The sequence below is a fragment of the Mus caroli genome, unplaced genomic scaffold, assembly GCF_978045245.1.
Source record: "Mus caroli unplaced genomic scaffold, Mus_caroli_1 scaffold_1, whole genome shotgun sequence".
In the NCBI taxonomy this organism is placed as follows: domain Eukaryota; kingdom Metazoa; phylum Chordata; class Mammalia; order Rodentia; family Muridae; genus Mus; species Mus caroli.
This window is the reverse complement of record NW_028227256.1, coordinates 154,374,203-154,398,781: the sequence shown is the minus strand read 5'-3', so window position 1 is coordinate 154,398,781 and position 24,579 is coordinate 154,374,203. Positions and strand designations below refer to the sequence as shown.

General features: G+C 41.0%; 2 protein-coding genes and 1 pseudogene across 8 annotated transcripts in view; 1 reads left to right on the top strand and 2 right to left on the bottom strand.

Moving 5' to 3' along the window:
- Ralgps2 (Ral GEF with PH domain and SH3 binding motif 2) overlaps window positions 1–24,579 on the top strand; it is a 137,244-nt gene that overhangs the window by 84,124 nt on the left and 28,541 nt on the right. The window lies entirely within an intron of this gene.
- Window positions 1,706–23,132, bottom strand: Angptl1 (angiopoietin like 1). Of its 2 annotated transcripts, XM_085842330.1 has the most exons (6): window positions 22,803–23,132; window positions 17,910–17,991; window positions 16,508–17,353; window positions 6,587–6,780; window positions 3,995–4,265; window positions 1,706–2,405 (listed from the first exon to the last, which is right to left on the bottom strand). In XM_085842330.1, exons 3-6 carry the CDS (start codon window positions 17,325–17,327, stop codon window positions 2,218–2,220), a joined length of 1,473 nt encoding a protein of 490 aa, XP_085698456.1. In that variant the 5' UTR covers window positions 17,328–17,353; window positions 17,910–17,991; window positions 22,803–23,132; the 3' UTR covers window positions 1,706–2,217. The 2 variants fall into 2 exon arrangements, with proteins under 2 accessions (XP_085698456.1, XP_021028870.1); XM_021173211.3 differs by lacking the exon at window positions 17,910–17,991.
- LOC110309668 (threonylcarbamoyl-AMP synthase pseudogene) lies at window positions 5,148–6,505 on the bottom strand (annotated as a pseudogene).

Genomic DNA, 24,579 nt, shown 5'->3' with positions numbered 1-24,579 from the left:
AGATATTCAGAAGTGACTGCTAGCCACAAGCAGAATTACAGTTGTTGACCCTTTAGTAATGTGTTTTAATAACAACTAGGCATTCAACCATATGTGCCTGATATAATTATTATTGTCAGTTCTTCTTTAGCTTTGATTTTTTTTTTTTTTTTTTTTCTGAGAGACAAGGTTTCTCTGGGTAGCCCTGGCTGTCCTAGAACTCGCTGTCATAATCACCACCAAGGAAAGCTCATGGGTCGCTGTATGCTCATGCAAAGTTGGATAGTGTTCATCTGGGGGCGGTGGAGGGGGTGCGGTCGTTAATAGTACAGATGGTACTTCAGTCATGTTTCTGCGAGCTCAAGAGCGAATCTGCACCAGCTGTGCAGTAGAGTAGAATCCATCCACAAGGTAGGGCAATTTGAAAGCTCATTTGTTTTCTATTTTGTGTGTTTACTTTTCCCTTGTTCTGGTTTTAGTTCTGGGCTGGTTCTGTAAGATTTGCCTCTGATGTCAGCTGTGAAATGCTGATTGGTGGCAAAGACAAATGCCACTGCCTCTCAGCCATGGGTCTCACCAGGGGTTTTCACTGCCTCTGATGCATGGGAACTTGGATTGCCTATGGCTGTCCGTGTTAAACTGCCCCCGTGTGGACAGGGTGTCTGTGTGGCTGTCCGTGTTAAACTACCCCCGTGTGGACAGGGCTCCTTTAGTCCTGCTGCATTTTCGCTTTACCTTACCAGTTGTCTCACATCTTTACGATTTTAGCTTGATGGATGATTAGCTGTAAGAAGTGAATAATTATTGGGAGGAAGTTGTTCTAGGAGGCCCCGATAATGGTGATGATTGGGAAGATGAGTTAGACAAAGTAGGACAAAGGTCAGTCACACACACTGTAAAATGAGTTAGCAGTTTGAACCTGCCAAGGCCTATGGAGTTTGCTTTAAGGCTGTTGTATCCTCACTGTTAGGAAAATGTCTTTAACTGATTGTTGAAATTCTGTTAGATGTAAGTATAAAGCTGTCCAATCTTTTTCACAAGTCACAGACAGATTTTTTTTTCCTTTGCCATTGCTATAAATCAAACCTAGGCCTTCACACATGCTAGGCATGCACTGTACCACTGAGCTACACTGCTAGCCCGTAGTTAGGTGGGTGTTTTTGAGGTAAAGTTCAGTGAATGGGATAGGCGGATAATGAATACATTTAGAATCATAATTCAAATATATTAAAAAGTTGGTATACTGGCAATTTTGTTTTGTGATATCAGTACCCTGTTGCTTTTGTCATTACATAACGAGTATCAGGAGATTTTGATATTAGCATATCATGACTGTCAAGAAATTAACTTGTGTACCCAAGGAGTTAAAGGGATATGCAACCCTATAGGGGGAACAACATGATGAACTAACCAGTACCCCGGAGCTCTTGACTCTAGCTGCATATGTATCGAAAGATGGCCTAGTCAGCCATCACTGGAAAGAGAGGCCCATTGGACTTGCAAACTTTATATGCCCCAGTACAGGGGAACGCCAGGGCCAAAAGAATGGGAATGGGTGGGTAGGGAAGGAGGGGGGGTATGGGGGACTTTTGGGATAGCATTGGAAATGTAATTGAGGAAAATATGTAATAAAAAATATTAAAAATTTAAAAAAAAGACATTAACTTGTTTATGTAATGAGGGTGTTAGTTGTACACTTAAAAAGTGATACATTTTGTACTTTGTGTCCTAAATTATTAGAGGAAAATCATTACAAGCATAAATTCAATTTAAATTTTTATTTTAAAGTTTTACTTACTGGAAAAACATTTCCTAGTGGCAAAACTAGAGTTTTTTTCTCTAGTTTCCTGTCTGTATTTTCATAAATAAAATGCACTAATTGTCTGAAATCTTGAAATAATTTTTTTCAGTGAAAGTTAGAGCAGTCTTATATTTTTTAAATAAATCATGAAGTATCTTGAACATGTATTTAGATTTGATTCAAAATAAAGCTAAGATTTGTTTTACATTGTGGCCAATATTTACATTTACTAATATTCAGTCAATATAATTTTTAAAATAACAAGGATTTGCATAATCTTCCTTGGAGGAAAATGGAACTGTTTTCACAGATACATTCTTATAGTAGTAAAATGTATTTTAAAAACTGTACCTGTAAAAATAAGTTGTGCAGAGTAACATGTAATGTTTAGATTTGGGGAACTGGAAGTGAAGTTCTGTGTCATTTACTTGGAGGTATCAGTCAATAGGCTTGATCATCATCTGTACTGCCCTCAAGGAGTAGGACCCGCCTCTGTATTCAGCCCAGAAAATGCCATCTTGGTGCTTGCTTCTGTAATGCCCACCTCTGTACCATACTCCGTTGAGGTTAGAGTGTGCACAGGCGTTGTACCACCAGCCTCCTTTATGGAAGTGGGCGCAGTTTCCTGCAGGAGAAATAGAGACAGTGAAGTAAGAGTCCTTCTGTGTATGACACTTGCAGACTGTCACACGTATGTGCTTCTCTTGGAGCCGTTTGAGTGACTGACTCCAGGAGGGGTTGTCTTGGTTTTCTTCTCACTACTCACTTTACTAGAATTACCGTATTCATTTCACTCTGTGCCGACTTAACATTTAAATAATTTCATTTTCTTCAAAGTAGAGTAAATACATGCAGTATTTGTGTTTAAGAAATATATTGAGGAAGACAAAGGTGAAATGGGCAGGATTGACTAAGGGAGATGGCAGAGCTTGAAGGAAAATTGAAGTCTGGAAGTAGCTCAGCTAGTAATTAAATGAGTGTAAACAGAAAGGCGGGCTTCCAGACCTGGCTCTCTCCTTCCTCTTTTGCCAGTGGGAAGTAAGTTAAAATAGTGTCCAACATGCTGCTTGGTAAGGCAGTAGCTGAATACAAAGTTAAGTCAGTATTCATGGTGGGTATGTCTTTTATCAGTACAGAAACATGTTTTTAAAAAGACAGAAGTATAGTAGATTAAATTTCATGAAACTATTTGTTTCTCCTCTACCTCAAGTGATTTTACCACCACTGTGCTGCATTTCAGTCTCTGTTGTTCTCATCTAAGACATACTCTTAGACCATATAGCTAAATGGTTTACCTCCCATAAGCCTTTGTTGAGATGATGTCATCTCATAAGAACCTTTTCTGGACAACAGCATCCACCCAAGAGCCTGATGCCCCCTGCCATATTCTGTTCCCTGATGGATTGTTAGTGTTATTGCCAGCTTGACATAATCTGGGAAGGGAGTCTCACTGGGAACTGTGTAGGTTAGGTTGGCCTACAGGCATGTTCTTGGGGGATTTTCTTGATTAAGTTAATTGAGGTAGGAAGATCTGCCTGCTGTAGGTGGTATCAATCCTTAGGTGGAAGTTTCTCAACTGAATAAGAATGCAGAAAAGCAAGCTGAGCCACCAGCGTTATACCTTTATGGCTCTGTGTTCCTGATTGTGGGTGTGATGTCACCAAGTCCCCTCAAGCTCTTGCTGCCATGACTTCCTTGCTCTGAGGAACTATAGCCTGGAGCTGTGAGCTGAAGCAAACCCCTTTAGCCTCTCCTTACCCCTTAAGTTGCTTTTCTCATAGTTTTATCATAGCAGCAGAAAAAGGAACTAAAAACTGTTACTTGGTTTCATTTTTCTAAGAATATTTATCTCCACCTAATAAAACATTTTGTCTCCTCTTGAAAGGAACCCCAAAGGACAAAAATTTCGTTCCCCACTGAGTCTCCAGCATGTACAGTTTCTGACATGGTTGGTGTCCAGCTGGTGTACCAGTGTTAGTCAGAGTTTCATTTTCAAGTGGGTATAGGTTGGTTTTGTTTTGGTTCTCCCCAGAACTTGTTCTTCCCAAAGAACATTGAGGTTGCCTTAGAAATCCTAAAAACCAGATTATATATATTCCCTTTACTGTGTCCAAAATACCCTTTGTGAGATTGAGGGCCTTTAATACACTTAGTGGCTTGGTTCTGTTCAATGCGTAGCACATGTTGAATGACAGCCATGCTTGTTTGCTTTACCTGTATATGTATCTTTATCTCTGTCCAGCGTGGTGAATTGTTTACCATTATGCCACATCAGAGAGTCCCCAGCATTCCCCTGGTACGTCCCCAGGCGCAGTCTGTAGTAGTCACTTTCGGGCTCCAGACGAAAGCTGCTGTATTCCGCATAGACCTTCTTCTCACTCCAGTCTTCTAGTTCAATCATCAGCTTATAATTGTCTTGATTACTAAGCTTGTAGATATTGTCTAGTCCAAGCCAGTATTCTCCATCAATGTTTCCAAACCCTTTCTGTTAATAACACAGACACATGAACATATTGGTAAGTTTAGATGGTAAATGTTGCTACAACTACAAATGAAATTTAAATACTGAGCAGAGTGAGGATATTGTCCACTCAAGGTGATGTGCCATGGTAGACGGGGCCTTATTTCTGTTAGTGCACTTTGGTTCCACATTGACACTTTCTTTTGCTTTGCTTTATTTTAATGTCACTATTAGTTTTTGTAGCTTCAAATGCTATAAAGAAGAGTGAAGCCAAACGACAATAAAAGTCATTGATAGTTACTAAAAATATGGAACTACCTCAATCCTTCAGAAAGGTTCGTGGTCATACCCTCATCCAAAGATGTGTGTTTTGAGAGCATGTGATATTGTTCCCATAGTAGGCAGACAAAGTGTATCTAAAATCATGACCATTGTTCAAACAAAACGATAGCGTGCATGTCTTTATTTTTTTTTTTTTTCCGAGACAGGGTTTCTCTGTATAGCCCTGGCTGTCCTGGAACTCACTTTGTAGACCAGGCTGGCCTCAAACTCAGAAATCCACCTGCCTCTGCCTCCCAAGTGCTGGGATTAAAGGCGTGCGCCACCACGCGCGGCTATGTCTTTAATAAAATAAGCATTATAGTAATCTTTTTTTTTTTTTTTGGCTGAAAAAAGTCAAGATTTTATTTTTCAATATTTCACTTGGGACCCCTAGAATAATTTCCCCAATAACCACTCCCCTGTACCCAGAAAGCTTTGCCCTCAGCTCCTAGACTTTGCTGCATTGGTCCTAAGACTTCTATTCTAGACTGCATTAGTGCTTCTGGCTGGTTTGACATCAAATGTCACTGTTCCCCAGAAAGCAGCTTTTAATGCATTCTAATTCTGTACTCAAGTTACTTAAAGGGGGTGGGGGTGAGAGGGGTACTTAAAATAATAAGGCCACTCTAAGAGAATGTCCTTCCCTCCATTTAATTCTTGGCTGACAAATAAATGTACAGAATAAATAAATATAACCTTCCTCTGGGGGCAAGGCTCACCCTGCAGCTTCTGGCTGGCCTACAGGATTCAGAGCCAAGGATGCTGCCTAAAAAGCTAGGCTATAGATGTAGGAACCTCAGCCAATGAGGCTTTGCCATCCAGTAGCAGACACATAGTATCCAGCATGGTCCTTGGGTCCTCCCAAGTTTCATGAACAGGACCCCTGTGAAGGGAGCAGCCCATATTTCTGCTGTAGGATTGCTGTAGTGTTTTCCAGGGCACAGCCTGGGCGAATAATGCCAAACTTTCCAGGCACAGATAAGTCAACCACAGTAGAGCCGAGACGACACTCAGGGCTCTGACTATCCCCAATTGGCCCCCCATCAATGACAAGGGACAAATGAGGCCAGAGGTCTTGGAACTCCTCAACACTCAGAGAACTGGCCTGGGAGCTGAGGTTGGCACTAGTGAGTGCAAGTGGTCCCCCAAACATCTGGGCCAAGTCCAGCATCAAGGCATGGTCAGGAATCCGGATGCCAACAAGAGGAGTAAAGGGGTTCAGGTCTTTGTTGAGCTCCTCCGAGCGCTCCATCACCAGGGTCACAGGGCCTGGGAACAGGTCTTCCAGGAGCTCCCTAGGTACTTTCACCTGACAGTACCGGCCCGTCGCTCAACCCCATGCCGGCCGCCACGGCGGCCCTCAGCCCCGCGCAGGGACGCCTATAGTAATCTTTACAGTTCACCCTGTGAAAGTTGTAAGTTACTGTCTGAAGGAAGTGGACTAAATTATTTTAATAAGCATTTGACATTGGACATTTGCAGCAGAATAGATTTAGTAAACTTCATCTTAACACTGACAGTTTGTCTTCAAAGAGACTTCAAGGAAGTCGCCCCACCCCGGATTTGTGGCAGTTGAGGTTTAGAAGTTTCTGGATAGATTACTGTTTTATTCTTAACTGCCAGAAAATGTTCGCCTAAGCCTGAGTAAGCGCGTGGTTACGTCACAGTTTGAACATGGAAGTCTAGAGTCATAGCCTCTAGAAATGCAGGCAAAACAGACTCATACAAGTCAATAAATAGGTTTAAAAACTTGAAAATGGAATTGAGTTATCTTTGTAAAATATGCATGCATGTACGTATAAGTTATCCAGACTCAAAAGAAACATTTAAAGGATAATTTTAGTTTTCTTTTCACATTTTAACTCTGGCTGTTCAACTAGAAAAGAGAACCATAAACCTTTTGCTAGATGATGAATATCAAATGGATAGTTATGTTTTAGCATGTCTGACTTAATGCCTGGGAGGGTCACTATTGGAAGACCTACTCAGGTCTACCTTCCCCAGGTCTGAACTTGCTCATTTACCTTATAATTTTCCCAGTTTCTGAAGAAATTGACAGAGCCATCTGTTCTTTTCTGAATAACAGTCCAACCCCCAGGATCCAAACTGTTCTCACACCATAACTGCATCAGACCGTTGCTGTTTTCAGGTTTAATCATGTAAATTCCACTGGCTGAGTGTCCAGCTTCCTTTGCTTGCTGACAGTCTTTGAATGGTCCTGTAATTTAAATATTGATTTTTGAGAAATGTAAAAGATAAGTACTAAATAATTCTTAAATCAATATTCTTACCTTCATTTGTTTCTTTACAGATAACCACATTTTATCTGCTGTGTGCATAATGCTCTATACAAGTTGTAGAAACTAATTAAAATACATGCAAAGCTAAAGGAAAGGGTGACATCAGGCCCACTACTCAAAGCATTAGCTTGTTTATTCTCCCACTCTCCTCTGCTTTGTATACTGTAGATACGCACTCCTAAAACGCAATGCATTATATTGATTCTTTTTTACAAATGTTTCCTGAAGCTATGGTCTTTATTTATTCTGGCAGCAGGTTGGCCCCTGGTGCTTCAGTTGTCTTGTTATGGTCTCTTCTTCTGATCTGTGCTACAGCATACGCTGTGCTGAGCGCCTTCATTCTTACAAGCTTTACTTTCTTCAGACATTTTTGCAAAATGCTGTGGGATTGACCTGCTGACGTTTACATACGTATTTCCCTGGTGCCAGATTTATAGTGTCTGCACTTTTATTTCGAGGGAACACACAAAGTTGGTATATTCAGTGGAAGTGGAGCAGAGGCCTGGTAAGTTCTGACAGTATTAAGCATTGTGTTCCTTTTTGGGAACTCAGTCGTATTCATTCACTCACTTATTAATTGCTAAGAAGCTCTAAAAATAAAGTAGAGGGCTGGAAAGATGGCTCAGAGTTTAAGAGCACCGACTGCTCTTCCAAAGGTTCTGACTTCAAATTCCCAGCAACCACATGATGGCTCACAGCCATCTGTAATGGGATTTGGTGCCCTCTTCTGGTGTGCAGGCATACATGCATACAGAACATTGTATACATAACAAATAAACCCTTAAAAAAGAAAGTAGAATCCCCCAAATTTAAATAATTTTAACTTTCCATCATATTCATAAAGAATACGTGTCAGGCCAGGTGTTCCACCACACACTTTTAATCCCAGAACTCAGAAGCTAAGGCCAGATGATTACTGCAAGTATAAGGTCAGCTTGGGGTATGTAATGAGTTCCAGGCCAGCCTGGCTTCAGTGGAGACCCTGTCTTAATACTAGAAAAATGTAGGAATGTTGGTCTAAATGTCTCCCTAAGATACTGACTGATCTCATGCATGATATCATGGCACTCTTATGGCTAGGAGTAACCTTCTTATCAGAGCTGCCCAGTGACCCATGACAGCTTCTCTGTTGCACAGATAATAGCTAATTAAGGTCACGCGACAGGAAGTAGTAGTTAGGGTTATGTGAGGGGGTGGTAAGCCTTCCTTCATGCTCACTTCTGCTCTCAGGTAAATGTTCTGAACTGCTGCGCACTGTTGGCTCTTTTATTTCATAGTATTCACCAGGCTGTATTTTTTTAATTTATTATTCTGTGCAAAAAGTCAGAAGACAGCCTGCAGGAGCTGGGGATTGTTCTCGGGTTGTCAAGTTTGGTAGTAAGATCTTACCCCTGGACATTATATTTTTAGCCAGCTAAGATTTTTCAACTTCTTTTTTTTTTAAACAAAGCATATTCTTATTTTTTAAAAAGATTTATTTATTTATTATATGTAAGTACACTGTAGCTGTCTTCAGACACTCCAGAAGAGGGCGCCAGATCTCATTATGGATGGTTGTGAGCCACTATGTGGTTACTGGGATTTGAACTCCAGACCTTCGGAAGAGCAGTCGGGTACTCTTACCCACTGAGCCATCTCACCAGCCCGATTTTTCAACTTCTTAAAAAACAAACAAACAAACAAACAAAAACCCTGATGTTAAATCATCTGTAGTGTCTGATTGGTACATTGTGGGATCTACAGAAAATAACTGTCTAGTTCTACTGAACAGCCTTGAATTTTATAACTATACCAGTGCTTCGAAATTTTTATTTTAAACAGCATACAAAAATTATGGCTCAGAAAAAAAGAATAATGCTAAATATAGATATATTTGAACAAGGGAGTTTTAAAGGCATTCATCAAAAAATTTTACTGAATATTTTAAAATTCTGATGTGTAATTTTTAAGTATCTGAAACTAGTTTAGTCAGAATTCTTAAGAATTTTTTCTGCTCTATAATTTTAATAATATTGCTGAAGTTTTGAGATAACAATACATAGTATTGTCCCCAATCGTTCTTACTAAGATAAATTAATTTTATTATGTAAATACCATTCATTGTGTCTGTCACTGGAGGCAACTTGGGGAATGTGAGCTCTTCCTTCTGGATTGCCCCTTGAGGATAGAGACGCTGTGCTCTGCTGACTTCACGTCTCTCTCCATGTTTCAACTGGGCATCAGCCAAGGTTGTTAAGTCAATGAATCAGTCCTTTAGTTTTAAATCCAAGGAAATGGAAAACAATATGTACGAACTGAGTGGGTCAGAGTCTCAACCCAATAGTCTTATATTTCATATATAGCTTTTTCAAAATTTTAAAATTATCAGTGTCCATCTGTACTATAGATTATTAGTAAAAATATAACCTGGAAAATGGCATCTTTTAAAAAATATCATTAAGAGAGCTGGAGAGATAGCTCAGCACTGACTGCTCTTCCAGAGATCCTGAGTTCAATTCCCAGCAACCACGTGGTGGCTCATAACCATCTGTAATGGGATCCGATGCCCTCTTCTGGTGAGTCTGAAGATAGCTATAGTGTACTCACATACATTAAATAAATAAATAAATAAATAAATAAATAAATAAATAATTTTAAAGGTAATATTAGGTATTGTGGGTTTTTTACTCTCAGTTTCATTGGCTCATTTTTTTCTCTTCTGGGATTTCCTTGGTTTTGTGTCTATTATGAAGGCCTCCAGAATAGTTGCTACCAAATATATATATGTATGTATGTGTATATATATATATACAATTCTTGGTTTTTGCATTCCTTAGTTTGCTAAAGTTGTTTTCATTTTGAGATGGGATCTCATGTTGTAGCCCAGGTTGGCCTGGGACTGGTGGTGTAGTACAAGCTTGTCTGTAAACACAGTCACCCTGTCTCAGTCTCCCAAATGCTGGAAGTACAGCCCTCTTTGCTGTATGTAACTGGTTCAGCGTTTTCTTTTCAAGTCATGAGTGGATTCCAGAATTCTCAGTTAAAGTATTCAGAGATTCTTTTCCTCTTTCCTTTCTCCTTGTTTTGAGAGACAGACTTTGGTCTCCAGATGCTTGTGCCTCAGCACCCAAGTGCTGGGACTGTGTGTGTACACTGTGCTTAACAGAGCCAGTGTCACCAGGGACTGTCAGTCCCTCTTGCCTCTCTTGTGCAGAAGTACTGTACTAAATATCTTTATTTAATACATATATGCTCATTGAGCCGTTTAGTATGGCTAGTTGAAGGTTACGATATAGTCATTTCTGTCACAGAAATAAGACATAACTGGATGATCATGTTGTGAAAATTCATAGATTAAAAATAACAGCTGATTAACATACTTTACATTCTGCTGTGTTTCATGCAACACAAAATATTATGGGGAAACACCTCAGATATCGATGTCACCCCTTCTCTTTCCCTTAATCACATAAGAATAATTTCACATTGAAGACCATGTGTTGTCCGGCAGAGAGGAATCATTCCATGTCAGGTAGGGTGAAAGCTGTAATGTTGCCTGTGGAGGAGCAGTGGAGAGGAAAATGAAGTGGCCCCCGCTCCCACCCTCCGGCTTCCCCGCATGTCATGTGATGCATGTCAAGTAAGCAGAATGCACAGGCAGAACCTTTTCTTTGTTGGCCGTGCACAGTTGGAGCTCATTGGGGGACTCTCAGATACTAACATTTCTGATGGTGGTCATTTTCAGAATGTCTTCGGTTTTCTATTGTCATTTAAGAGCCTTTTCTGGAGGGTGGAGCAAAGGCTCAGACTGTAACTTTCCTTCTGTACAGTGTGAGGACTGAGTCTAGATCCCAGAATTCACACGAGCCAGACACATGAGCATACACAGTGTCTGTAATGTCAGCACTGGGTTAGGGGTCAGAGACAGGAAATCCCAGCCAATTTACCCAAATCAAGGAACTTCAAATTTAGTGAAAGACCCTCTTATCTCAAAAAGAAGGACACTCAGGGTCAACCTTTGGCCAAATACAAATGAACAAATTTTGTTTTAATTTAAAAGAATTATCTTTTCTGAATCTAGAGCAGGGTAGACTCAGGTCCAGAGACAGATGAAGAACCCTGAAGTTAAGTGGGAGATGAGAGAAGGGATAAGAAAAGGTTGGTTCCAGCACAGCGTGGCTAAGCTTCTAATGAGGTTTGAAGCAGAACTCGTGGTAAGAGTGTGAATTGAGAGCTGAGATTGAGCAGGGGGGGTTTGCTGTCTTCCTGTCTAAGCTCAGTCTACTGAATCCAAGTGAGGCCGTTGGGAGTCGCGGGACCTCATCTAAGCCACATGTGGGCTACATGCTGACGTATGTTTAGTCTTCCACAGCTGTTGTACATTTCCTATGTCTGAAATATAAACGACAGGATGGTGTTTATAGCCTATCAGGTGGGCCAGAGACTGCCTCACTATGTGCTTGATGGTTTTACTTAAAAACAGTCATGGTGGAATCTCCAAAGTTAGCCACATTGTGCTCCTGAGTTGCTACTTTTGGGGAAGCTAGGGTGTCTAAGGAGCATATTTTATTTTATTGTAAATTCTTATTTTAAGACTTGGTGCTGTTTAGCGGCACACGAGGGAGGGGCTCTGTGAGCATGGCACCTACGTGCTGCTCCTGTCGAGCAGATCCCATGTCCGAGATTTGGAACTAAACTTCGCTTGTTGAGCTCTTACTGCCTGCACTCGGAGTTTAGATCGGAGGCCGTGTAAAGATTCTGTTTTAGCCTGGTTTTGTTAAATACCAGAGAACTGTTTTTATTTTCCGCTACTTAACGTGTGTTTTAGGCGTTTAGATAAATTGAAGAATTCTGGCTTATCTGAGTTCAGTTTTCATTTGATAAAACTTCCAATATAGGCAAATTTAAGTTTATCATCAGCTTCACTAATTTATCCAGTTTTTGACAGTGGACCTTGTATTTACATTTCAGAATCTTTTTTTTTTTTTTCTTTTTTTTGTTTTTCGAGACAGGGTTTCTCTGTGTAGCCCTGGCTGCCCTGGAACTGACTCTGTAGACCAGGCTGGCCTCGAACTCAGAAATCCGCCTGCCTCTGCCTCCCAAGTGCTGGGATTAAAGGCGTGCGCCACCACGCCCGGCTACATTTCAGGATCTTTGAGGCTTACAAAACCTCAGGAAATTTTAGTTCAAATTATTTTGTGGAAGACACAGATAAACTTAACAGTGCGTTCTCTCCTCCTTAGAAAAGACAGTGCTCTCAGCACTCAGTTACTGGGTTTTATAGTTACACCATCAGCTCATCGATCCTGGCAGAGACGGTTTCTTATTGTTACTTTCATTCCTTTTAAATTTTTTGCTCTAGAATTAGATGATAGTTTTTTTTGTTTTTTTTTTTTAAATAGAAACTAACTTCTTTCTCTGGATCATATTTAACAAAAATTCTTAAAACTACTATTAGAAACTTATCAGCTTTATTTTTGAAAATCCAAATTTACCTCTGGTTCAGAAATTTGGTGCTTCAAAGAATGTACATAGATAGGCACTATCTCCGCTATAATCACATTTATCTTGAATGCAGAACCTTCTTCAGGATGCAGTAATCTTGAAATAGGATTCATTCATCTCCTATGATACACATTTTAATTCTTCTCAAAGCAGAAAACTAGATTCCATGGGTGAATTTGACTCTCCCTGTATCTCACCTAAGTGCAGTCATAGTTTTTGTGCCGGCTTTTGACTCCAGCTTACTAAATTTTAGGTAGAATGGATTGTGTGTCTTCTGTCATGCATATAGAGACTCTAGCATGGCTACCTGTGTGTACCACACTACAGTGAGTCACTTGGTGCTAGAGCATGTATGAGCATAGTAACCACCTATGTCAGAGCGTGTGTATGCACAGCAGCAGTATCTGTCAGCGCATAAGTACAGTAGCCACCTATGTCACACTACATGTAAGCACAGTACCCATTTATGTTGTTCTTTCTTTGAAAGTCTCCAAACAGTGTGAGACACTTCCCCTAGAGTTGTAAAAATTGTTTTAAGCTACTATGTAAAGAGATAAAACAGTAGGCTTATTAATGGTTGTGTGTGATGACGCATGTTTGTTAGGGATCAAAGTGTTAGAACCGGGAAGCAAGTTACAGGCAGAGGTGCTGAGTTTCTGTCGTGAGGGGGCGCTGCTTGTTATGACACAACTGATAATGTCACTTTGCTTATAGAGTAAAACGGAAGGGAATGCTTACTTAAAACAACATTGAAAAGTTATCTCTGTGGCTTAATTTTTACATTAAAGGTTGATTTTCTTAGGACTACTCTGTGCCACCGTTGTTTCTTGTAAAAGTGAGATAAACTTTGGCCTTGGGTATGCCGTATCCTGCATGCATAATTGTATGGATGTATTTAATTGTATGCATTTTCTTGTACTGATGCTCAGAGTGTGAAAAAACTAGAGCTGATGTTTTCATTCTGTAAAGTATTTCCTTGGTTTGTTATAAATAAATAAATATATGTGTCTTCATTTCTGCTAAAATTGATGATGCCACTGACTTAAATTTCAGATCTACTTACAAACTCAGCAGCAGTTGTTTCTACACTTCTATAATTATACCTACCGTAGCTTAATAAAATACATCGAAGTTATCTTTATCTATAAATATTATAGGAACTGCTATCCTGATAAATCATATCATGTCTTAAAAACTTAATAAAATGTTAGTTTGAAATGAATGGGAAAGTTTTTTTCCTTTCTAAGTCCAGTGGACAGTTTTGTACATGTCTTTGAAAATTAAAGGACTTGAGCTGCTGATTGACCTAATTTTATGATATTCTTGCTGCTCTTAACACTGGTTTTCATGAAGGTCTTTAGGTTGACTACGCTAAGAGGCTCTGTGTTATCAAATCATGTAATGTTTCAGCACCTGCAGCTGAAATACAGGATCTCTCTGCCAGAAAGGAGCTCATGTGTTAGAGTGCCTTTCACTTAGATGGGCTGTGGTTACCTGTAAAGGTGAGGTAATTTAATAAATGTATGTGTTACAGACAGTAGAGGTGTTTGTGATTATAAACAACTACTTCAGGCCTGTGAGGTCAACAGGGCTTACGGAGGGCCTTCTGTTTCCATCATGTACTCATTCGTTTGGTCTCATCCTTATCATTTGAATGGACAGAAGTCCTAGAGTTATTAAAAGGAAGAAAGTGGATTTGCTTTGTTGGAACAATTTTTTTGAAGGAAGCACGTGAAATGAAAATGAGACTTTCTTGTAGTGAGAATTCCAGAATTTTGTTTTTTTAAAAAACACAGAAATATTATGAGAATGTTTTCATTTTAATCCCAGTTGTGGGGATTATGGGTCTGCTCTAGCAGAATCATGGTTTGGCCAGCTGTAGATAGTTTCTGCTATTGTGACATTTAGAATTTGGGGGCGTATATAAATGCTAGGACCCCAAGAGATGAGATTCCTGATTGGTTGTTGTTGGTTGCAGTTTGTTAAGTACTTGTGCCCAAAGAAGAAACAACAAGAAGAAATTAGATATCCTGAGGGCTAATATCAAACTTGCCCTAAGTAACTTGACACCTCTAACCAGCAGGAAATAGTCTAATGGTAATATCACCCCCTTTCCAATCCCTGGTTTTATTCCGGGATCTCTTTCCTTTCCTCTTTATCCCCTTTTCTCTCTTATCTAGTGTTAGGGGGTTGAAAGGGTGGAAGAAAAGGGGTGGAGAAGGGTGGAAGAAAGAAGAAGCTACAAAGTAGCAAAGGACAGCTACACTTTTTTTTTGTACAAAATTGATGAGCAGCAGTACCTGTGAGCATACTTTATAAAGGAGGCTGGTACCAGTGCAGAGTGTGTTGCAAGGGAATGGCTGTGGGGAGCAGTCAGCAAGCACTTACACACCTGGGTAGGATGTGTCAGGCACTGCTGCAGGCACTTCTATCCTAAGCTCTGAGCCAGGTCCCAGCACTGTTACTCCCATGGTGGGTGAGGAAAGCGACACCTGCTCCCTCCCCTCCAGCTTCTGGATCTAAATGACCTGTTTGTTTTGCCTCTGAAATGTTTACAGGGTACTTGAGTAGAATTCAGGTGACTGTGCTTATGGGACAAGTGAGGATCAAATAGATAAGTCTGTCAGTTTTACTCAGTGAAATTTGTCTTAAGAATATAATCTTCAGAAAACAAAGTTGTTTTTAAAGGTTAAACAAATATTAATAACCATGTTTATAAGAAGATAAAAGAAATGAATAAAATGTTAACTGTTTATTTCTGCTTCTTAGGCTGTTGAGCATTTTATAAAAGATGGTATTTTCTAGATTTTGTCAAGTAAATATGTATTAGTTTGGAGACAATTTCTCTTGGTAGCCCAAATGACCTATAATTGCTTCTGTAGGAAATGTTGGTGAGGAGGTGATTGTTTTAGGGCGTGCTTACTTATTCTTCACAAACGATGAGCACAGTATGCCAACCCTGGTCCCGCAGGAAGGCAAACAAGTGGATCTCAGAAACTCCAGTGTAGTGTGGTACAGAAGACAGAACGCAGAGAAAAGAAGGAAAGAAAGAGCCTGGGATGTGGAAAAAGAGATGTTCAGTATTGTCTGTTTGATTCTTGGAAGTCTTAGCATTAGTCTTGAAAGCCTTGAGGTGAGCCTTGATCACTTGTTTCAGTAGAGGAACCCTTGCCACAGTCAGGTGTCTCCTACACCAGCAGGCAGGTAACCCTTGCCATCCTGAGATGTGGGGGAGCTCTAAAATACAGTCTGGAAGATAGGTTGTTCATGTGACTGTGTGGAAGCCAGGCACAAGGACACATGTGTCAGTGGATGCCACTGCTGCAGACAGCCTTGTGCGGTGGCTTCCTAGTGCAGCTTTTATGTCCTGCCTTTCCTTATGTAAACGAGGAAAGGGCATCTGAGTCCCTCCTCCCACATTGTAGGGAAGCAGTAATGTAACAGGTTCAGGAGAGTGGCCTGTGGGACAGTGGATGCACATGTGACAGTTTTAAGTGAAACACAGGACTCTGTTGTGCACTGGGTGGTCACCCCAGAGTCAAGGCCAGAGCAGAGCAGTGAGAGGAAGGCAGGGTGCTCAGTATCATTTATTTAGCCTTGGAAAACAGACTCCCCTTTCTCTTGAGGTAGCAAAGGTAGGTTTTATATAGGTGTTTTGAAAGAACAAGAACCCAGGACCTGATTAGACTTAGAGCAGTGTAGGAAGCACACCCTGAGTGGAGATAAGGCCTGAGGACAAGGAGAGCACAAGGTTAAATACTCCTTTTGAAGACAGCAAGAAGGCAAGAGGAAGCGGTGGGGAATCTGAAGGGTGGGGATGCGGTAGAGCTGGCTGCAAAGTGGGGTGTAGAGTGAGTTCCTTCAGCTATGTGTCAGTGGTCATTCTCTTTGACAGCAGCCTCCATTGTAAGAATTTGGGTGGCAGAGTGCTTTTTTTTCCACAGAGGGGAAAAACTTATAAACACCTAGAAACTTACATCAGGGAGAAAAGAGATGTTTTATATCAAATCCAAACATCACTTTAAAAAGTGAAATTTTTGATTGGACATGTATAATGGCATCAGCACATAAGAACTAGGACTTACTAAGATAAGAGTATTGTTGCGTGAATCATACGCACACCAGCTTCATTCTTCCATTGGTCAGTAAACGGTAACTCACCTTCATTGATGAAAGTCACTGCTGGAATCTTGAAAGGGCTTTTCGTGGGAGCTGTTGGCAGATCAGGTGGTGGCATTACCTCTCTGGGATAACCTGGGTCCCTCTGTATCTCATTGCCTCCCAGCAGACCAGGGGTGTACTGGTGGCTGTTAGGACTGTGTCGCGGTACCACCTGGACAAGAGGGGGAGACCCATGGGGGTCTTGTCGGGAAAACATCCTCAAGCACTGCTCTTCCAGTACAGTGATCATCACAGACTGGTTATTGACAAGATCAGTCAAGGATGCATACTTGACCTCTAGCTCCCTGTACCTTGTTGCCATCTTGAGCATTTCTGTGGTGACATTGAGGATCTTGTTTTCCAGTTGGGAAAGTTCGAGTGAATTGTCTCTTTTACGGATGATCTCATGTAGTAGCTGCATGTAGAGCTGCGTGACTCTGGAGTTCATGTTCCGGCTTTCCTTTCTCAGCAGCTTCACCTCGTTTACAATGTTCCCGTCCACATCTACCACCAGCTGCAGGACATCTATCTCCCGCTTCTGCCTAGACAGCACATCCTTGAGGTTCTCCAGGTCCATCCTGGTGATCATGTCCTTAATAGTGCCTGCATCCTGACCTTTGGTGTTGACACAGATTGGCCCTGTTATTTTTTGTTCAGGCACCAAGAATGTATATGAACATTTCTTTGCTTCCTCTTTCCCATCAGTAGCACGGGGATATCTCCTTTGGGTTATTTTTTTTATTTTGAATTGTCCTCCTTTGCAGTGACCACTGCCCAGTAGGAAGAGTAGTACACTTAGGGTCCAAACAAAAGCCTTCATTTTGAAATGAAATTCTACCACAGCGTCTTTTTAGAAAGCAGTGAGCGAAGAAGAAACAAAAATAATTAATATGAGTTTATATACAAACCAAAATTACATTGAGATCCTATCTTATCCCTGTTAGAGTAGCTATTATTAAAAAATATAACAAATGCTGGCAAGGATGCGCATGGAGACATCTTTTATACACAGGCAGTGAGTGGGCTATAAACTAGAATAGCCACTATGGGAGTCCACATAGGGGTCCTCAAACAAGAAGTACAACTGTCGTATGGGTGAGATGTTTCCTTCTTTCTGTCTAAAGGCTCTAAGTCAACACACTTCAGAGACACTTGCTCACGTGTGTTTATTGCAACATTATCCACTACAGCCACGTTATGGCGTAGGTATCCATCAAGAGAAGAATGAAAAAAAAATTATATATTACATACATGTATATATAATAATTAAAGTGTATGTATTTATTATATATGTATACAGCACCTCAACCATAAACAACAGAGTTAAGTCTTTTTTTGTTGTTTGTTTTTTGTTTTTCGAGACAGGGTTTCTCTATGTAGCCCTGGCTGTCCTGGAACTCACTCTGTAGACCAGGCTGGCCTCGAACTCAGAAATCCGCTTGCTTCTGCCTCCTGAGTGCTGGGATTAACAGAGTTAAGTCTTACTGCAAAAAAAAAAAAAAAAATAGAATTGAAGTCATCTTACTAAGGAATTAGACCAGACTCAAAAAGGCAAATATCTTGTATTTTCTCTCTTATTTATGGAACCTAGGGTTTTTGTAGACATGCATGATACATGACATGAAAACAGGGAATTATGAAAATAGATTATTTTAGGAAAGGACTAGAGGAGAAAAACGGGGCATGAATATGATCAAAATACACCATATACTTGAACAAGAATAGTGTGTAACCCAGTGAATATAAGGCTAACCATTTTTAGAGTAGTTACTGTTCTGCTCCTGTGGTAACACAGCCAAAGCCACCTACAAGAGAAAGAGTACGTCTTGGCTTGCATTTCCAGAGGGATGAGAATATCCTAGTGGGGAAGCTGCCGACAGAGACAGGAGTTGAGAAGTCAGACCAGCAAAGACATGGAACTGGACTTGGGATTGGGCTGTGAAATCTCAAGCCCAGCACAGTGACTCTTCCCATCAAGGCCACCCACAGTGTCATCAGCCCCGGGGGGGGGGGGGGAGGGCATTTGTGTAAATACACAAGCCTACAGAGGACGTTTCTCATTGAGACTACTAAGGGAATACTGAGAGGTTTGTATTAGTAAATTAGATTTCACTTGAAGTCGTGAGTTCACTATTAGGTTTGTAGGTTTGTATTTTGACATTTGTGTAAAGATGAGACCCTTCTCTTGATGAGCTTGCAGCTGCCACCTGCCATCTTACTCAGAGGAGATTTTGATTCGTGCCCGTGCTATGGAAGGCACACTGCCAGGCCTGGGGAGCCTTTAAGAGCCCTTAGAAAGCTCACTGCCTCGGGACTATGAGAACAGTGTGTGATATATAAGATACTAGTTAGAGCCTTGCTTGGTTATTACTGCAGTCTCCGCGTGATCTTACTACCCAGGGTTTTAGATTAGAATACTATAACATCAGTTAAGTTGGTCTTATGCAGTAAATCCTGCGACATTTTTTTCAACCTACCAAGTCAGACATTTTAGACCAATAGAAAGTGAACATTTTTATATCGTCGCTTTTGAGACTAGAGACAGTTTTAAGAATGACGAGATGCCCCCAGTCATTGTGGGTAATTGTGTTTCCTGAACTGCAGTAATGGTTATGCTTGAAGTTTATAGGTGACTCAGTGGGTGTGTTCTGTTAAAGTCTACTGGGTTGTATTTTAGTTTTTAAAAAGTCCTAATTTTCAACAAGCATTATCAAATTGGATATAAAAGGTCTTTTTGTACCTATGTGTGTACTAAGGGCCAAAGCCACACTGATATTAGAAACAGGTCTAAAACTTTGGTTCCCTGGCCCCTGGTCAGAATCTGTAGCAGCCACAGTTATGCCAGGATGTGTACTTGGACTGTGCCCTGTTGGCTGTGGCAAATGAGAATTACCTGTTATTTCCAGTCTGACACTGGAACTCTTTCCAAGAACCTAGATTTCTTCCTTCCTCTTTAGTTCACTCCCAAGTGAGTAGTGCAGTAGACTAGAGAAGAAGTGGGCAAAGTGTGTTCCTGTGCTCAGGTTCATGGCCAAGCTACCCCACAGCAGCTTCATGCCATCTGCTGTTGTAAGGCTAGCAGAGGGCACCCGAGGAGTGGAGGGCACCTGAGGACCTTTTCTTGCCAACTTTGCTACTACCTCAGCCCTTGTTTCTTGATCTAAGAGGTTGACCCCGGTTGTTTATGTGTAGTCCAGACAGCACAACACTAACACTACTGAATACCTAGTGAGTGCTCTCAGGAGGCATCGCTGTCTTCAGTCCCTTATATATGAACATCACAGCCCGGTGAGGCAGATGATTCTGATACTCATTTGTACAGGAAGTGGCGCCCTAAAGGCCATATCAGTAGCCACACAGCTGTTAAAAGATAGAGCTAGAATTTGAACCCAGGTTGTCTTCTGGCTGGGTATATGTTTTTAAGTTAACTGTTTCATCATATGGCTCCGCTTTCTAAACTACATTCTGTCAGAGGTGCACTCTCTGTAGCAGTATGAAGAAAAGAAATGGTATCACTTTCAAAAGAGAAGTCCCCGAGGTCCAAAACCACTCATATGGGATTCAGATATTAGACCTGGGACCTGTGTATTACAGTGTCTGTAGTAACAGAAGGCATCTTGGCATGTGCTGCCTCCAGCTTTCCCTGGCCTGTTCGTGTGTTGTGCAAAAGCATGTGCATGTCATTGTACACAGTCTGGCCTGTTCTACACCCCATGTTGCTGTCGTTCCTCTCTGCCCATGTGTGTTCCATCAGTTGCTGTTTATGTAATCTGACTTGCAACCCCATACGTACATGCACACAAAAACACACTTTTCTTAGTGAAATGTGGGCTTTCGGTGGCTGTGCAAATAGATGGCCGCCACCTCACTGGAAAGCAAGGTCCTCAGATGCTGTTTCCAGAAGAGAAATAATAAACACAGCAAAGACTGGGAAGAGCTGGGGAGTTGCTCGGTGAAATGATACCGTTTACTCAGAGCTTTCTGTGGCTGCTGGTGGCAAAGGCACACACGTGAGAAAGTTGGCTCCTGTTCTGTGTTGTGCCTTCTGACACCAGGAAATACAAACCTGAGGAATCATTGTTTCTCACAGAGCATCTCTTACTCTCCAAGAGTTACCTGCACTAAAACTGATGGTATATTTGGAGTTATATTTACAGGAAATTCTTGGAATTTAACTGTAGTTTTATCAAAACAAACAAACAGAACAGTAAAATAAGGTAAAAAGCCATTAGCCTCTGGGCAAGTATATGTCATTTCTCCTAACTCTCCTTGTCTCGTTTTAATAATAGGACAGAAAGGAAGTATTACGGTCACCAGGATTAATAGTATGAACTCAGAAAATGTCAGTACTGAAGACTTGACTCATAAAATTATATAAATACTTTCTAGAATGAAATAAGCTACCAAAACAAGGGAGCTTTTAAATTAAAAGCTTGAGGAATATTTGGGGTTTTGGTCTACTCTGCCTAGAGTCACTAAAGTTGTAAAATCCGTAAGATTTAAGATGGTGTTCAAAGCTCCTTCTGGTCGCTGTGTTTGTTCTTTGCTTCCTTGTTACATCAGTGATGAGCACATTGTCTCTTTAATTGGAGTTAAGAGACATCTCTAGCAGACTAAATATAAGCGAAGAATTGATTTTTAAAATTTGTTCACTCTCACATTGTCTAAAAATATTTTCTTATTTAATGTTTCCCACGCATGTTCAGAGAAAGCACCATAAATCTGTGTCACCTCGTGAACCTTCCTATTTATGTTAAGTCTTTCCTAGGTCTCAAGGGAATGTGGAAAATTAGTTACAGTTACTGAAGTTTGAACTGCGCCTTTGCCAGGTGGTTTTTAGAAAAGGGGGAAAAAAGTTTGTGCAGTTATATTCATATTCTTAATAGTATTTCTCTGTACTGTATTGCCAGCTATAAGGAGGATAAAAGCTGCCTTCCCTTCCTTTGGCTGTGCCCTGCACTGAGAGAAGCCAGAGGCAGTGAAGTTAGCTGAGGAGCACTGACTGGATAGGTAGAAGACCTTCCTAAGAATAGCCCTGGAAATGTCCCCAGAACAGACAGATGTGATCATTTGTGGTTCGTTCTCTCTCTCTCTCTCTCACACACACACACACACACACACACACACACACACACACACACGCGCGCGCGCGCGCGCGCGCGCGCACTGGCTCTGAAATGCCTGCATAGGTCATTGGAAGAGCTGAGATGAGTGAGACTTGCTTTCATCATGGCAGCAGCCACGGAGGCGACGGTGTTTCAGATGGAGTATGATTTCAAGATTTTACAGACTCTCCTGTAAAATACGTATTTAACAGAGCTCAGAGTTGAGAGTTTTAATGTTTAAGCAAAGTTGAAAAAACAAAATCTGAACATTACTATTATTTGTTTGTTGAAAATTCCTACCACTAAAGATTAAAAGTCAGGGAATCCTGACCGTAACAGCTTGCTGTCTTGGTGTTAAAGCTTACTGTTGGTGAGTAGCAATTTCATAATTCTCATGACTAACCAAGCCCCCCCAATAGAATGTTGAGGGCATGCTCCTGCCTCTTAGGGACAGTTACAAAGGTTATTTTATTTTTATTTTTTTTAAAACAGGCTTTTGGCCTTGCCAGTTTTTCTTCAGTACTGACATTTTCTGAGTTCATATGCTTAATCCTGGTGACCCTGATACTTCTCAATCCTGACCTTGAAGGAGGTTTTAATTATTGTTTGTATCAATATTACTTTTCCAAGTAATTTCCAGCTTTAACCTGTTGCTGAAATGAAATTTCTGTTGTAGGAAATTGTTTAAAATGATTAATCATAACAAGAAATACCATAGATTAACAAAGACTCAGAAGAGTTTTGTTCAGGTGTAACTGAGATTCTGTTGCAAGCATTCAGCTGACCAGCTCTTAGCTTCGTTTTGTAGCCATACTTTGAAAATCGCAGTAGTTGGTATACGTCTTTACACACACACCAGCGTTCAAAAGAGAAACTCACCGTGCTCACAGTTGTTTCCTTTATCCTACATCCTTCACTGTGTCAGCCTTAGACATTTACTGAGTTACTTGTAAAACTTTGTAATGTCACTAGAGCATTTGTCTTTAGAACCCAGCATGTATGTCTCAATCTGTAGTCACATATGAAGCACTCCGTGACTATTTTTACAGAAAGATGCAAAACAAAGCCTTCAGATACAAACTGGCAGCATCTTCTAAAGTTCCCTGAGAAACCTCTTACCTTCTAGTACAAAGGACAATGATGCATTTGACATAGAATTTTGAATAAATCTAAGAGAAATATTAAAATACCTTTGTTGTCTGTTGAAAAAAGCGAGTCCGTGAACGTGCGTCGTTGCCCTTGCTCTCTGAGATCAGTGTAGAAGTTTGTTCGGTTTACTTGAGCGGTAACTGCGTTTGTGAATCCAGGAAGTGAGGAACTTCTTTTCACAGCACTAATGGACTGAGTTTGCTGGGCCGCCTGTGTAACTTGGGGCTATCTGTGGACTCCTCCAATGCAGCAGCGAAGGTTCTGTGCCTGTGTTGTTTGCTGCATGGAGGAGATGTGCAGAAACCAGCCGCAGCTGACAGACTGTCCACACAGTCCGAAGAGTGATTCCCTCTCGTTCTCAGTAGACTCAAGTTCAGCCCACATATTACGTCATTAGAAAAGAGCTGGAGCCAGGAGAGGGGGTAGGAACCTCCTCCTTAGGATTTCCTCTCCGTTGCTTGAGGTGGGGCTGGGGACTGGATCAGCAGGAGGTTGAATAGCTCTAACAAGGAGAGATTGTGTGCAGGTTGAAGGAAGGGCACCATCTGGAAACAGGCTATCATAGTTCAGCAGGCAATTATAAAATAAACATTTTAGTCTGCCTGCCACAGAGCTTTTGAGTTGGGAAAGAAAGAAAGAGAGAGAGAGAGAGAGAGAGAGAGAGAGAGAGAGAGAGAGAGAGAGAGAAAGGAAGAAAGAAAAGAAATCCACTTTAGAAGTAGCTGCAGGTTGTAAGGAGCTAGACTTTCCCCAGAAGCAGCCACCTAACAGTGCTATTCTGACAGCTTCTGGGACGCTTAAAATTGTAATTGTGTAACGTTTAAGAGAAAATTGCTTTTATTAGCTTGACCTTTAATCTCAGCATTCGGAAGGCAGAGGCAGTTGAATCCCTATGAACTTGAGGCCAGCCTGGAATACACAGTGAGCTCCAGGCCAGCCAGGGCTAATAAGTGAGAATCTGACTGAAGAAACACACACGCACATGCACACACTCCAGACCAGCCAGGGCTAGTGAGAACCTGACTCACACACACACACACACACCTTGTTTTTATATGTAGTCACCTAACACAAGGGAAACTGGTAAATCTGGTGAAAGAAAAATCTTAAATTCTGTGATACATAATTGATGCTTTTTCTGATCTTGAGTTCTGTGATAGGTAATATACTTGCCTATAAAATTATGCCTCCTGTCCTAGCTAGGGTTACTGTTGCTGTGAAGAAACACCATAGCCAAAGACAACTTAGGAAAAGGTTGATTTGGCTTATACGTCTACATCACTGTTCATCATCAAAGGAAGTCGGGATAGGAACTCAAACAGGGGAGGAACCTGGAGGCAGGAGCTAAGGCAGAGGCCATGGAGGAGTGCTACTTACTGGCTTGCTCAGCCTGCTTTCATAGCACCCAGCCATAGGACCACCAGCCCAGGGGTGACTGGGCCCTTTCACATCAATCACTAAGAAAATTTCCTCCAGGCTTGTCCCTCAGCTGGAGGCACTTTCAGTTGAGGCTTCCTCCTCTAGCTTGTGTCAAGATGACTTAAAAACTAGTCAATTCAGTGTCAATTGTCAAAATAAGGTGGTTGTTGTTGTTGTTGTTAGTTGATTGCTATCATTTAAAAACAAACACAACCCTAAATTAAAAGAAAAAAAGAAAACCCAAGGGATCTTTGACTCCCCATTGACTGTGAACTGAAGATGAATCATCATGTCCTCTGGCCCAGCTTTTTCTGCTATAAAAATAGGTTCCAAAAGAGCAAAAGAGTAAGTCTTGAATAACTATTATTTTTTTCATGAAACAAATATTTAGTAATTCAA

Coding starts and splice junctions, on each gene's coding strand:
- Angptl1 (XM_085842330.1), bottom strand. CDS start 17,327: ATGAAGGCTTTTGTTTGGACCCTAAGTGTACTACTCTTCCTACTGGGC. Junction 6,781..16,507: donor AGTGACTTTCATCAATGAAG/GTGAGTTACCGT, acceptor TTTAAATTACAG/GACCATTCAAAGACTGTCAG. Junction 4,266..6,586: donor GAAACTGGGAAAATTATAAG/GTAAATGAGCAA, acceptor TGTTATTAACAG/AAAGGGTTTGGAAACATTGA.